General features: G+C 40.5%; 1 protein-coding gene across 1 annotated transcript in view; it reads right to left on the bottom strand.

The window, feature by feature from the left end:
* unc13c (unc-13 homolog C (C. elegans)) overlaps window positions 1–12071 on the bottom strand; it is a gene marked incomplete at its 5' end in the record, with an annotated part of 113607 nt that extends 101536 nt beyond the window's left edge. The window contains one exon of the mRNA XM_080499578.1: window positions 8003–12071. Within this exon, the coding sequence (XP_080355704.1) occupies window positions 8003–12071 (4069 nt within the window). The remainder of the gene's footprint in view (window positions 1–8002) is intronic.
* Between the last annotated feature and the right edge of the window lie 1304 nt (window positions 12072–13375).

The following is a 13375-nucleotide window of genomic DNA, read 5'->3' as shown; positions in this document are numbered from 1 at the left end:
ATTGACAGATTTTTAAACTGTCGAAAAATAGCGGCCACAGTACAGATGAGAAACCCAGTAGGCCGCAGCAAACCGGGATGAACGTCACGACACATGGCAGCACATAATTGGCCGTAATAGAACTTGGAGGTGGTCCATAGCGGGACGGGAAGGTAAACAGGATGTGACATTTAAGTGCGCGTTCTATCGTGGTTGTTTCACAGTTGCTTCGCGTTTTATCACGTTGTGCTTCGTTACGATTCTCACAGCAAGTTACGGTGTATGGTAGCCATTTCATCATGTTCAATCGCGGATCGTCCCGGCATGTGACGCTTTGTGGACCAGACGCGTTGCGTTCTACTCCGGTCTGCCACGGCGCCACCGTCTGGGAGGAGCCGGGCCTGGTGGGGGGGTTTCATTCGAGTCTGAGCAATCAACGACAGAACACCTCTACAAGGTATGCCCCCAAAAAACAAATCAAGAGGTATGTACACACTCTAAATGATTACCTTTTTGGGCATAAACGTGCTTCAGAATGACCCGGTGTCCACATTTCATCCGTACAAAGCCTTGATAGAATGTGATACGTGTGCCAGACCTTCCTTAGAATTCCCCAAAATCCCACAGCGCACTACGTTTCAGTTAAACGGGACCGCTGTGGCTGCCGGGAACAAAGTATAAACCCAGCTTGAAGTCGTGCTGCTTTCAATTTGAACTGGATCCAGGACATTTGGACATGTTTCAGGTGTTGCAGAGCTCAAACAATTAAACATTGTCAAGACACACTCGTTGGGATCCTGATTAAAAACATATGACAGCTTTGAAAGACCGCAAAGATGCTTTTCAACTGTTTCAGTGAGTCACATTTATATTCCCTCCACCTACAATGTTCCCTATGCATATAAGTCATGCTGTTCTTGCAAATGCAATGCAGCAGAAAACATACTCATATTATGTTACTCAGAAAGAGCGAGAGTAGGAACATCGTGACTGGATGTGTCCACTGTTTCTCAACTCGTAATGTTGTAATGAGCTACAATGCAAAAAACTTTTTTCTTTTCCCAAGGGAGTCACCTTGGTGAGAGAAGCTTTGACAAACAAGGAACCAGACATCTTTCTTTACTGTTGTCTTCCACTTCTAAACATAACACCTGTACCCAGGAGTTTGTTCACTGTGTGGGATGTGGGAGGCTGAGGTCCTGCGAACAAGCACACCCGGTAAAAACTCTCCTACTTAAATGTGTTGTGACAATTAATCATAAACAAATAAAAATCGATTAAATTGAAAACAAAAAATGACCCTCTTCTTACATTATAGCTTTCCATTGCTATTGTAATCTTATATTTCTGCCATATATCTAGCCCGTCATTTTTAGTTACATTGCACACAACCTTTGTCATATTAATAATTTATCGACATATTTTGTGTTTCAAGGTCACGTTTACAGGTTTTACATTGTTTTTATTATCAATTGTTCTATCTATATTTTGTCTTTGGACTTAACATTAACCATTTTATTTAGTCCAGTTACGTTACTTCTTCAAAAGTGTTTTTAATCTATTTGTTTTTCCCTGGACTTTAATAGTCTCTCTGTTACTACTGTATTGATCGTACTGTAAAGCCTAATCTGATTGACAGAGTGTTTCCTGGCAATATGCTGTTTAGTAAGTCATCTGAATCAACAGAAAGCTTTTTATAGTACATTGCAAAAAAGTCTATTTCATGCCATACTGGTATTTTTCTATGATAGATTCTGATTGCTTTCACTTCTTTCAAAGCTGTTTTTTGGCATGTACAATCTCTGCAGCTTGATAAATTCTTGTTGGCAGCAGAGTCTGGATATTTAATTTGTGATATACAATAATCACCTTGACCTGCGAGGAAATACACAGATAGTGGCCGTGCAAAAACCTTTAATTTTATCAGCAGTCTGCATCTTCGAAATATACATGAATTACTTCGTGGGAACCAAATGTTGAATACAAAACATGAGAGGATTAATAAATATGTGTTGTGTGAGAGTTCAGAGAGATATGAATGTCCCGGCTGCTGATGGAGCCACTTCGTAGGCTCCTTGCCTCTACGATGACTCAGATAATTGCACATGACCACAGCATTTCCCACTATGGAAGAAAACACATCAACGACTGTATGTGTGCAATATCCGCACTGACTGTTCCCCTTAGCTCATCTTTTTTCCCCCCCAACTATGACTAAGTGTTGGAGGCTGTAGCAGGCTGATGTCAGAGGGTTTATTTACTTCAATATTTCAGGGCAAAAATAGAGACTCCGAGGGTATGAACCAAGAATACGATGGGGTGAAAGAGGTTGTTGTCCAGTCATTTATTCCACAAAATAACATTTCTTCTGTTTTTGTTGTAAAAATTGGAGAAATATGCTATTCCATGTACAAGGAGAAGAATTTAAACCCGATGCGGATCAACAGTATGCATGAATTTATGATTTTAGAAATGCTTACTCTGAAAGTTGGAGCTAATAAAAGTTGCAAGGGCATGTAAATGTTGTTGAGGAGGCTTTCCTTTTCCACTGCCCTCAACAACGAAACTAAATCAGTAAGATGGTATCACCTAAAACAACGACAGAGACTCTTCATTTCCTGCAATCTGCATTTTTCATATCCCCACTTTCGCGAAAAATGGTGCACTAAGCATAAAGAGGGTCTACCTCTTTGGTTCCCCCAGGAGCAATCGGCAAACTTCACGAGCAGCAGACCTCTATAAATATTCCAAGCAAGGCTGACCTGGTTACAGAATGCCCTTGGGAGCGTGAATTAGCATCTGAATACAGACGCTGCTGTAGCCAGTTGAAGACAGGCCTGGCAGGAGTGGCAGTACTGCCGAGGCTCCCTACACTGTTCCTGCACAGAACGGCCAGCACGCTTCAGAGCACGAGCATGATGAGCACACATCAGCAACAAGACATGGAGGCATGAAGCTAATGAGGGAGGTTATAGGGGCTGCATGCATCTGTGGTTGTTTCTCCATCGCTAGTAAAATAAACTATACGCAGTTTGGACTTACTGGCACGAATGTGTACAACTTCAGTGTATTCCCATGGACTTTCTGAGGCAGTAAAACAGTAGGATGTCGGATAATTGTAGGTAAAACAAGATGGAGCCACTGAAAATTACATGGAGTAACAGCATTTCTCACGGCACGTCCAACAAAACTTTTAAGCGATATTCTGAATGCTAGCAGAGCAGGAGAACGTCAGCACACCTAGTGGTTTCTAGCACAAGACAATAGATGAACCATAGGACTGCAGATGTAGTTACATACAACCTATAACTGTCAATATGTATCTTAACAAACAAGCCAACAAAGGCAGCGGTATTATAAATTCGCAGCGTGATCGAGGAGGTTGCAGACTCACTGGTATAACATCTAAAACTAGTCTCAGTATTCAGGAAGCGGTGTCCATTTCCCAGACACCCGATTGATTCAGTCATCATGTCTACTTCACTTAGAGCAGCTGTCAATCATTATTTGACACCTTTTTAAAGCATCAACTATACTTCCGACAAAATTAATCAGAAAGATGAACACTAATAAATGTAATCTAACAAAGTTTCGTTCTATCAATGTAAGAAAAATCTCTTGGTAAAAAAAAAAAAAAAACTTTTCAAAAATCTTAAGATTTTGGTTTATTTTCTTAATTCAATAATCTTTAATTTGCTGACACATTGGGGGTGAGGGTTGTTAAATAAACTGCAAAAATACACAGGGAGGGAATGAAATGTTTTGGCTTTATCTCAGGAGAGTTTAAATAAATTATACAGAAAAAGTAGTGAAATTGATGATTGGTGGATTATCTCTTTGCTGCTCCTATGATTCTAGGCAATAAAAGATGAGGTGTAGAGCTGAGTATGTCATTCGTTCCAATGAAAGATTCTTGATTCTTGTTTTAAGCTTCTGGTGGCCCCAGGCACTAACAATAGTGGTATAACTGACACTTCTCATTTTAAAAAGGATACAGATATGAAATTCTGCAACCACTGGCAATCTCATTTCTTCACAGTGTGGGATTAAACTCTATCCTCCATCCACAAAGCGGAACCTGTCAGAGACTACACCCAGAATGTTGGATTGGAGAGGATGGGATGACCGACTAGTAGTCCTGACCTCAGACACATTGAACACTTGTGGGATGAGCTTGGTTGAGCCATTAGTGACAGTGACCAACAGTAACACGTGTGCTGACTGTGACAAAAGCTGATGCCCTCCCACAGCAGAGTGTGAGCAGGCTGGTGACCACCAGCAGGAGAAAGGGCCAGGTCGCTGTCACACTGTATGGCTCATCCACACACTATTAAGGCTTCTGTTTCTTCAATAAATAAATCATTAAATTGGCAAAATGTTTTGCCTCTGCAAACTTCAATCATCCATTTCACCAAGCAAAACTCAATTGCAAAGAAGAGTGGTTTCACATTATATTTTTTTTCTAACCCCACTCTGATGTTAATCCCACATCTGCCTACAAAAATAATCCCGAAAATAATCAGGCTTTCCAATGATATATGGTTTAGTGCCGAGGATTGTTCCAACAATTAAAACAATCTACCAAAGACACACACTGTCAGAGATCTGTGAGAGATATGTTTCTCATAGACCATAGAACAAACTAACAGTAATTTAGCATTTCATTAGTAGCTCCTTCCTCTTATGTCTCCTCGTCACAAAATGTTCAACAATGTTCTTAAATGAATTTGCACCGTTGGCTGAGAAAATTAACACTCAACTTTAACAATGATCACAAAGTCTGGAAACATAACAGTGTCAACTATTCAGCATCACTGCACAATAAGACCAGAGTGATTATAAAAGGTGTAAAAACAGAAAAAAACTGAAAACTGAGGCTGATGGATGACACCTCACACGTGTGTGATTCAGCGATGAGTGACTTTAGTCCGACAGTGAGTCAGTCACTATGATCAACATCTTCTTAGCTAATAGTTTGGTCAAGCAATGGAAAGGACTGACTACGATTGTACAGTCACTAAGGTTTTGTTTTGGTATGAAAAGTTTTCACTTGATAAAATAAAATAAAAAAAATAAAATAAGAGAGCTAAATATGAGAAGAACGTGATTGGATGAGAGACATCACACGTGTGAGGGTTTTCAGCCTCACAGCCGTCTCAAATAAAGCTATTGAAACTGATAAGGGTTTACTCTCGATAGCTAAAACAAAGACCTCTATCTGGTTTTGTCTACTGTGGTTGCACACAGAATAGAATTGTACAAAAAAATGCATAAGATTTAAGGAGTAAAACTGGACAGAGTAGAAAGAAAAAAGAAAAAAAACTAAGTGAAGAAATGTTGTCCAGAAAAGCTTTTTGCTGTTTTGCAACAATCAAATGGTTCAGAATTTTATGTCAGCACAGACAAACACATTCTTAAATAAGGAAGTGAAATGATATGAGTAATTTTAATGCAATTTAACATCTGAAGAGCATTCAATTTCCTGCTGCTATACTGAACACCCTAGTATATTAGTTGTAAATATCTATTAAGCATTTGGTACAACAGTGCTCCCTCATGCATGACATCACGTCAGTATATGAAGGACATTTGTTTCTGAATAACTGTATATGGTGTACAGCCATTTCTACATGTCATATATCTGATTAATTGTTTGTCTTAGAAGCATAGGAAGCATGATCAATTATCGTTTTTAGGCGGTATTGGTGACTGTATTCTTTGATTAGTAACTTGATGTACTGAAAAGATTTTTGCATCTACTCTACGTCACTTCCTCAGTGCCATGTTATGCTATGATTTTCCTTGGGGTAACTTGCATCACCATGAGCACCACAGTTACAGCCAGATATGTAGGTCAAGAGATTTCTGATTTTAGTATGCATGGTTATTCCCTGGTATCTTTTTTTCCCAGCATTTCATCCATAAATCAATCCCTCTTTTGGGTAAGCCTTGTCCCATCAGCTATACAGGATTTTAATTCAAGTCCAGCATTGTAGCAAAGCAGTGAGGCGTGCTGCTCCTTTCTCTGTGTCACCACAGATATGATGCACATGTTTGATCTGGTGCAAAGTTTAACCTGGCACAGCCAACCGATTCATGTCCATGTGTGTTTGTTTTTAAATAATTGTTGTCTTAAATGTACGTGGACTACGGATGGAAAGTAGCCTATAGCTAAATCTGGTGCATTTACAAAAAGTGACTACTGAGTGTCCATTAATGTGCACTATCCTCTGGAAATAAACTAATAAAGAAATACGATTCTGCAAATCTGCTGATTAGAGTTGATGGAAATGATCTTATTTAACATGGATGATTCAACACTAACTTTTTTTCTTACAAGCCACTGTGGCTAGTACAGATTTCCACTTGCCACAACTGTTGTGTTGATAAATCACGTTATTGTCTGATTGAAGTTTATTGCGGGATTACAATTTAACAGCAAAACAGTATTTAAAACCATTTTAATGTAATAATGGGAACTAAAATATTACTATTCTATAATTGGCCCTGCTGAGCTTAGTAGCATTCTTGAACCTTTTTTTAATCCGCCGTAAATGACAAACATGCTCTGTGAAGTTTTCTTAATTTAAATTCACAGATTCCATGTCTAAGGTGTTCTTGTACAACTACTAGCTATGTTGTACAACTATTTACTATTTACAAAGCATTCAGGTTTTACAGTAAGATGCCACACATGAATTGTGCAATGTCAGAAGCATCATAATTCTGACCCATTTATAGAGCGTTGGCTGTCCTGTTTTCCACATGGATGCAGTGGATCCACAACTCCCCCATCTTCCTAATAGCTGAACACCATGGACTGCCATTTAATTTCTGGATTGTTTTATCCACTAATAGGAAATCGGTTAAAACTTCTAATCAGGCCATGTGCCTAAAATTAGACGTTGACTAGACAGATAAGCAATCATATGTGCAGCTTGTGCGCATCAGACTCATAGTTCCTAGTGCATTGTGGGAAGGTTGCACAGGTTCTTATTACAAAAAGACAGACAGTGCAGAGGAAATAGTCACCCACTATTGTGGCTAGTAACATTAGCTGAGTTGGATGCCAAGACCATTTCCCACTCGCATTTGGCAGGCTGGTGGGTGTTAACATTGAGCCCTGCAAACATGAGAAAAGCACTCTCTGCAGTAAGTCATTGGAGTCGTTATGTTTATAGATGCCATTAAAGCAACTTTGCCAACACATCCACACTTGGTAAAACAGTACAGTCAAGTTTTGTTTTGCTTTTTTCCCATTTAGAAAAACAGATATTACTTTTGAAGGTCAGTTTTTCTGTAACCTTTAGTGTCTATCAAAGTTTGATGGTAAATGACAAACCTTAAAAAAAGTTTTTTTTTTAAATGTGACAGCCTTATCCCTTGAGCCACAGTCTGCTGCAAGAGAATCCAGTAGTGTGCTATGAGAATACAAATATGAAGTCAGTAGCACTACCATCCACCCTCAGAGAGATCCCCTCTGTTCAGTCTTTCCACTTGAAACAAATGAGCATTTCAAAGATGTCCTTCAGATAGATCAAAGTCTAAGGTTCCTACAAATCCATAAATATACAACCATGAAATGTCAAGTCCTGGGCTTTTCTCCACCATCCAAAATAAAAACAGGTTTGTACATCAAAAAAACTTCTGACAGATGCTTAGAATCAAGAAACTTGTTTTGTGTGTTTCGAAACATGCATATTAAATTTTCACAGACATGTACTAGTGCTTATGTACTCTGTTGATGCTTTCTGTTTACTTTTACCTTCCTTCTCAAGTGTCCATGGTTATAATGAGCAGGATTCCTTTTTTACTCAATGCCCAGTAGAAACTACAGTAGAAATAAGAGAAGAGTGCAAAATATACCACTATTGACCCCTCACTACCAATGCAATTTGTTAATCTACCATGAGTAGCTTTAATGGTTTGCAAATGATAGCATATTGAAAAGTATGTCAAAACTATTTAAAACTGTTCAAAATGATTGCGTAGGTAACAAAGAGTAAGAGAACACAATTCATACCCCCGGCCAGGATCTGCTGCTCCAGTTCAGCCATCTGCTTCCTGTAGGCCCTCAGTGCTGCCTCTTTGAATGTAGGTCGAATGCGCTTCTTAGGTGGTGCCTCCACGGGCTTTTCCTCCTCTGGAACATTTTTGTTTTCATCCTCCTGCTGCTGTTGAGACACCTCAGCAACCTCTTCTGTTATCTCCTCAACCTCCAAGATCTCTTCCTCGCCTTCTTCCATCTCTTCTGTCACATCATTGTCTTCGGTCTCATCAGGTTCCTCTACGTCTACATACTCCACCATTGCATCGTATTCAGCAGTGTCCTCAGCAAGATGGGTGTCATAATCCTCATTGTACTCTTCATCGTACGGCTCATCCAAATTGCAATCGTACTCCAGAACCTGTGCCTCTTTAGTGGCATCATAGTCTGGGGCTTCAATATCTTGAGAAGCCTCAAAATCCTCCTGGGCATCATTGTCTTGAGAGCCCTCAATGTCATCAGACACGTCATAGTCCTGAGAAGTTTCACACTCCTGAAAAGCCTCATCTGCTTCCTCTGTTTCATTAGTATTAGTTCTATTCTCCAGGTTAGCTAATACCTGCTCCATCACTTCAACATAATGTGTCTCACCATCCTCTTGTTCCCCAGCTTCTGCAGCTGCTTTCTCTTCCTCAGCCTTGACGAAGACAGGCTCTGTGCTGACATCTGAGTCTACTGTAGTAGTAGAGTTGTTTCCAGAAGTGGACAGGGTGCGGAAGCGCCCCATGAATGATGCTGAGGAATTTGTTGGCTCTTCAGGTGGAGTGGGAGTCGGCTGAGAACCTGTCTTCCAAACAACCTCCAGAGCTGACTTTGCTCGTTGCAGCGTAGAGCCAAAACCAAAGCCAAAGGATTTTTCACTGAGATCGATGCTGAGTCTACTGCTCCAAGATTTTGGAACCTCTTCAACTTTTTCTGTTCGGATCTCACTCTGACTACGATACATGCTTGAAGTCTTACTCTGAGCCTGGTGAAAGCTATGGTTGACATCAAGTTCAGGGAATTTTTCTTTAGGAACCACTTTCGGGGTATCCTTAGATAAATCTTTTGAGGCTACTTTTGGAGCTACTTTAGGGGCTTCTGCTGGAGCTGGTTTAGGGGTCTCTTTAGGGGTCACTACAGGGATCTCTTTAGGGGCTACCTTGACAGATTCTTTAGGTGGAATTGTGGCAACTTCTTTCAAGGGGATTTTAATAGTCTCTTTAGATTTGACTTTAGGTATTTCTTTTGGAGCCTCTTTTGGGAGTACTTTTGGCACTTCTTTGGTAACCTCTTTAGCAGCTGCTTTAGGAATTTCTTTAGGTGCAAGCTGGGGCGGTTCTTTAACAACAGCTTTAGGAGATTCTTTGGGAGATTCTTTAGGAGACTCTTTAGGAGTGGAGATTGGAGTCAAGGATGGAGTCAAGACTGGGGTGTCAATTGGAGTTATTTTAGGGCTCTCTTTAGGTGATTCTTTGGGACTATCTTTGGGAGTTATTATTGGACTGTCTTTTGGGGTTATTTTAGAGGACGTTTTCCCAGTTTCACTGGAACCTGCCTTAGATGTCACTTTAGAAACATCTTTGACTGTGGGCTTTTGGGTGTCTTTTGATGTATGTTTAGGAATATCTTTATGCAGGGCATGAGAGTTGTCTTTAACCGATTGTTTTGAAGTCTCTTTTATTTGCTCTTTCGGAGCTGCTTTAGAGGTCACTTTAGGTGGAACTTTAGAAGATACCTTGGGGGTCTCCTTTTGGGATATTTTAGTAGTCTCTTCTTTCTGAGATGTTTTAGTTTGTTTGTGTGTCACCTTAGAAGTAGTCTTAGTGGTGTCTTTAGATGATACTTTCGTGCTTTCTTTTGTCATAACCTTAGACCCATCTTTGGAGTGCCTTGTAGATGTCTTGATGACAGACTCCCGTTCTGTAATTGGAGCAATGATGTGGGTAGTAATAGGTGGTAGAGAAGCTTCTCTGTCAAGCATCATGAATTCCTCATCGCCTTCAAACTGCAAATCAACTTCCTGGCATTTAGTGATGTTTTCAGGAAAACCTGGAATGGTTGATGGGTCAAAGGGACTGCTAACTTCTATGGAGGCTTCTAAACCAGAATCAGCCCCTTGTTCCAGATGATGCCAGTCTTTCCAGGGTGATAAATCACCTTGTAGAGAAATCTGGGAGCCACTATAGTGACTTCTGTCCCCTGACATGCACACAAGCCCATTGCTAACCCCACTGTCAATAGTCTCTGTTGTCTCAACCTCATTATGATTCCCATGGCCAAGAGGGTGAGTGGGGCTAGCATACCAGGAAGAGGCCATGTCTTCTTGTTTTCTTTGCCAAAGTTCCTGATCTGAGGAAGAGAGCAGGGAGCAGCCATTTGCCCGTGTAAAATACTGACTCTCTGAAAAGTCTTCTGAGTATGACTGGCAAAGTTTTGAGCAGTCAGACTCTGAACGACTGAGTTTGGGGGTGGAATAGTCACTCTGGGAAAGCCAACCAGGGGTCAAATCAGAGTAATAAGCCTTTGCATGTTTGTCTGGGTCATAGTAAGTGTCATCAGCATAGTGAACTGTGCCTGAGTAGCCTGCATCATCTCCTGACCGGCTATGGTCATGGGACCGTCTTTTCTCTGATTTGCTCTTGTGAACTGGCTTGGAAATCACCATTGCATATTTATTTCTGCTTAATTCATCCAGTTCTTTATCACTGTCCATAGAATCCCAGTCATCACTTTCTGCTACTTTGTCTTTTCCTGAGACCTTTATATCCATGCTTTCATAGGTTTGTGAGGATGACATTGCTTTGTCTTTTTTCTCTTTTCCATCGTGAGTTAAACTATCAGTAGAAACCGTAATGCCTGTTCCTTTAAGTTTATAGCATTTTTTCAGGACTACGTCTCTATCTTGAGGTGTTGCAAAAATAACAATGATAGGCCGGGGTTTTGCATTAGAACATTCTCTTTGTTGCCCCAGCCTATGAGCAAGCTCAATTTTAATGTTTTTATGGGCATCGGCAAGACCCATTTTCTCTTTCAGGATTTTATATATTACACTCTCGGTTTTCTCCAACTTTTCTTCAGGAACGTTTAAGAAACGCAAGGTTGAATTATTAGCCTGGTGGCTTATTTGTTTGATGTAATCATGAATATCGCGTGTTTCTCTTCTAGACTGGACAAAACCTGAACGAAGTTGTTCAATCTCACTCTGAACTACTTCTACACTGCTAGAAATCTCATCAATGGAGCTTTTCAGGGCATTTACGTGGCCACGAAGCTCAGACAGTTCTGTCTCTATCTGGCTGATACCCTGAAGCTCCTTAAAAATCATTTCCATTACATCTTGGGTTTGACTGATGCAACCTGTGGAGGAGGAGCCAGGCTCCAGAGTCGAGCTTTTTTGCTGCCGTCCAGCACGGTCCAAGGATTTGCTCCTGATGCCCAGAGTTTTTCTCCAGTTGCTCACCTCCGAGTCTGAGGAGACACATTCCTGACTCTTTTTCCATTTTCTTAGCTTGCGTAGAGCACCAAGCCTCAGTGTGTGTAGACTGGAGCGTTCCACTCGTTCACCCTCCGAGCTGCCATCGGAGGGAGCCAAACTGATGAGGCTCTTCCTATTTCGTCGTACTGGCATAGTGTGTGATTTATGCTCATCCAGTCTCCGCACAGGTTTGGTCTCACTCAAAGAGTCAGAGTAACTACTGTCAATTGAAAGAACCTCAGGAAAGATACTTTCATTATTATTTAAAAACAGAGAGCTTTTCGGAAGTCCATTGGCTATAGCTACACGATAACTGAAAGTGGGCGACAGGGATGAGCAGTCGTTCTTTCCGTCGTCTTCTTCAAGCGATATGTTACGTGCCGAAGAGCATTTGGAAATCTTTTTTACTGTTGTCTTCAGTGTGGTGGATATCGTTAGATTCTGTGCTTGCAAATCAGTGGTCAATTTGGGCTCTTTATTTTCGCTTCTCTCTTTCTTCTTTGTTGGGTTTGCCAATTTCTTTGTAAACATTCCTTTGCAAATCTTTTCAAAGTAGGAAGATATAGTCTTGATTAGGGCAGAAACCATGGATGGCAATCCAGTGAACAGTTCTTGTCATCTAGTGAAAGGAGAAGTTGGCTGGAAATGCAGCGTCACTAAGCCAAGCACAATCAACCTGTGCTTGACAGTGCGGGTTCAGCTCACAAGCTCTAAAACCACAGTCGGCGTAGAGATTCACAAATACTCTTGAATCCAGTGGTCTTCTTCCGGAAAAGGAACATCTCTCTGCAAAACAAGAAAAAACAAAGAGAATCTCTTTCAAAATGTTGTTGTGCATTTTCCTACAACACAGCAGATGAATTATTACAGTCCATTCACCAAGACATAGAAATCTCAGAGGAGGACAATGTCTCTCATTCAGTCGACTGAACTGGGTTTTTTCATTTGAAGCATTATTGAAAATTGTCTTAAGGCATATTTTTTCTTAAAGTTATATCACTCAAGTCACTCATCGCACACAGACATTAATTTCATGGGAAAGAAAGACATTAGATAAGAGGAACATGACGAAGTGTATGATCACATGTGTGCATGTGTGCATGTGTGTGCGTCTGTCAGTCAAGGCCAATAGGCCCACTGCATTGATGTATATCTATTTCGCCAATTATTATAATTACCTCAGTACTACAGTAGTCTATAGCTATGAACATGCGCAGCACCAAATATAATCACCATACTTAAGAGTATTCATACAGCAATCATGACTACATGATTAATAAGTACCTGTCCTAATGAAAATAGGAACATGTTATTGTAATGCCTGATGTTATTACAGTAACCTGACTACTTTTGTTCAACACATGACAATAAAAAAAATAACAAAAGAAGCAAATGTGCATTTGTTCTTTTGAGAAACAGATTATATTTAGGATGATATAGTGGCTTCAATTATTAATGTGATTTAGTAAATGGCTTGTGTTGTCATAAGTTCATGTCCCAATTAGTCTAGTTGTAATAATTAGGCTCCTGAGGCAGATCAAAGATAACAAAACATCTGCCTTCAACTGAGGGAAAAGCCAGATCATGCTGCAATCATCAGTGTCAAACCCTTACAGCTTGAAGTGGCTCCTAGAGGTGTGTGTTTTCTATAAAGTGAAACTGGTCAACTGGATCGAAAGAAGGATGTTTGTTGTGCTGAGGATCTGACAGCTGCTTCACATTAGTTCTGGGGTTTAGAGCTTGACATGTCGACAGTCTCGTGACCACACAGACATGCTCACTTTAAAAGAGCTGTGAAACACAGCTTCACAGTTAGCTTTTATTGCTGCCCTCCAAAGAAGGGTCACACATTGGCAAACAGAGCAACATATCATGTTGGTTCCCATTATCAG

The sequence above is a fragment of the Blennius ocellaris genome (assembly GCF_963422515.1).
Source record: "Blennius ocellaris genome assembly, chromosome: 1".
Lineage (NCBI taxonomy): Eukaryota > Metazoa > Chordata > Actinopteri > Blenniiformes > Blenniidae > Blennius > Blennius ocellaris.
The sequence above is the reverse complement of the archived record's forward strand: the minus strand, read 5'-3'. Positions and strand labels throughout refer to the sequence as shown.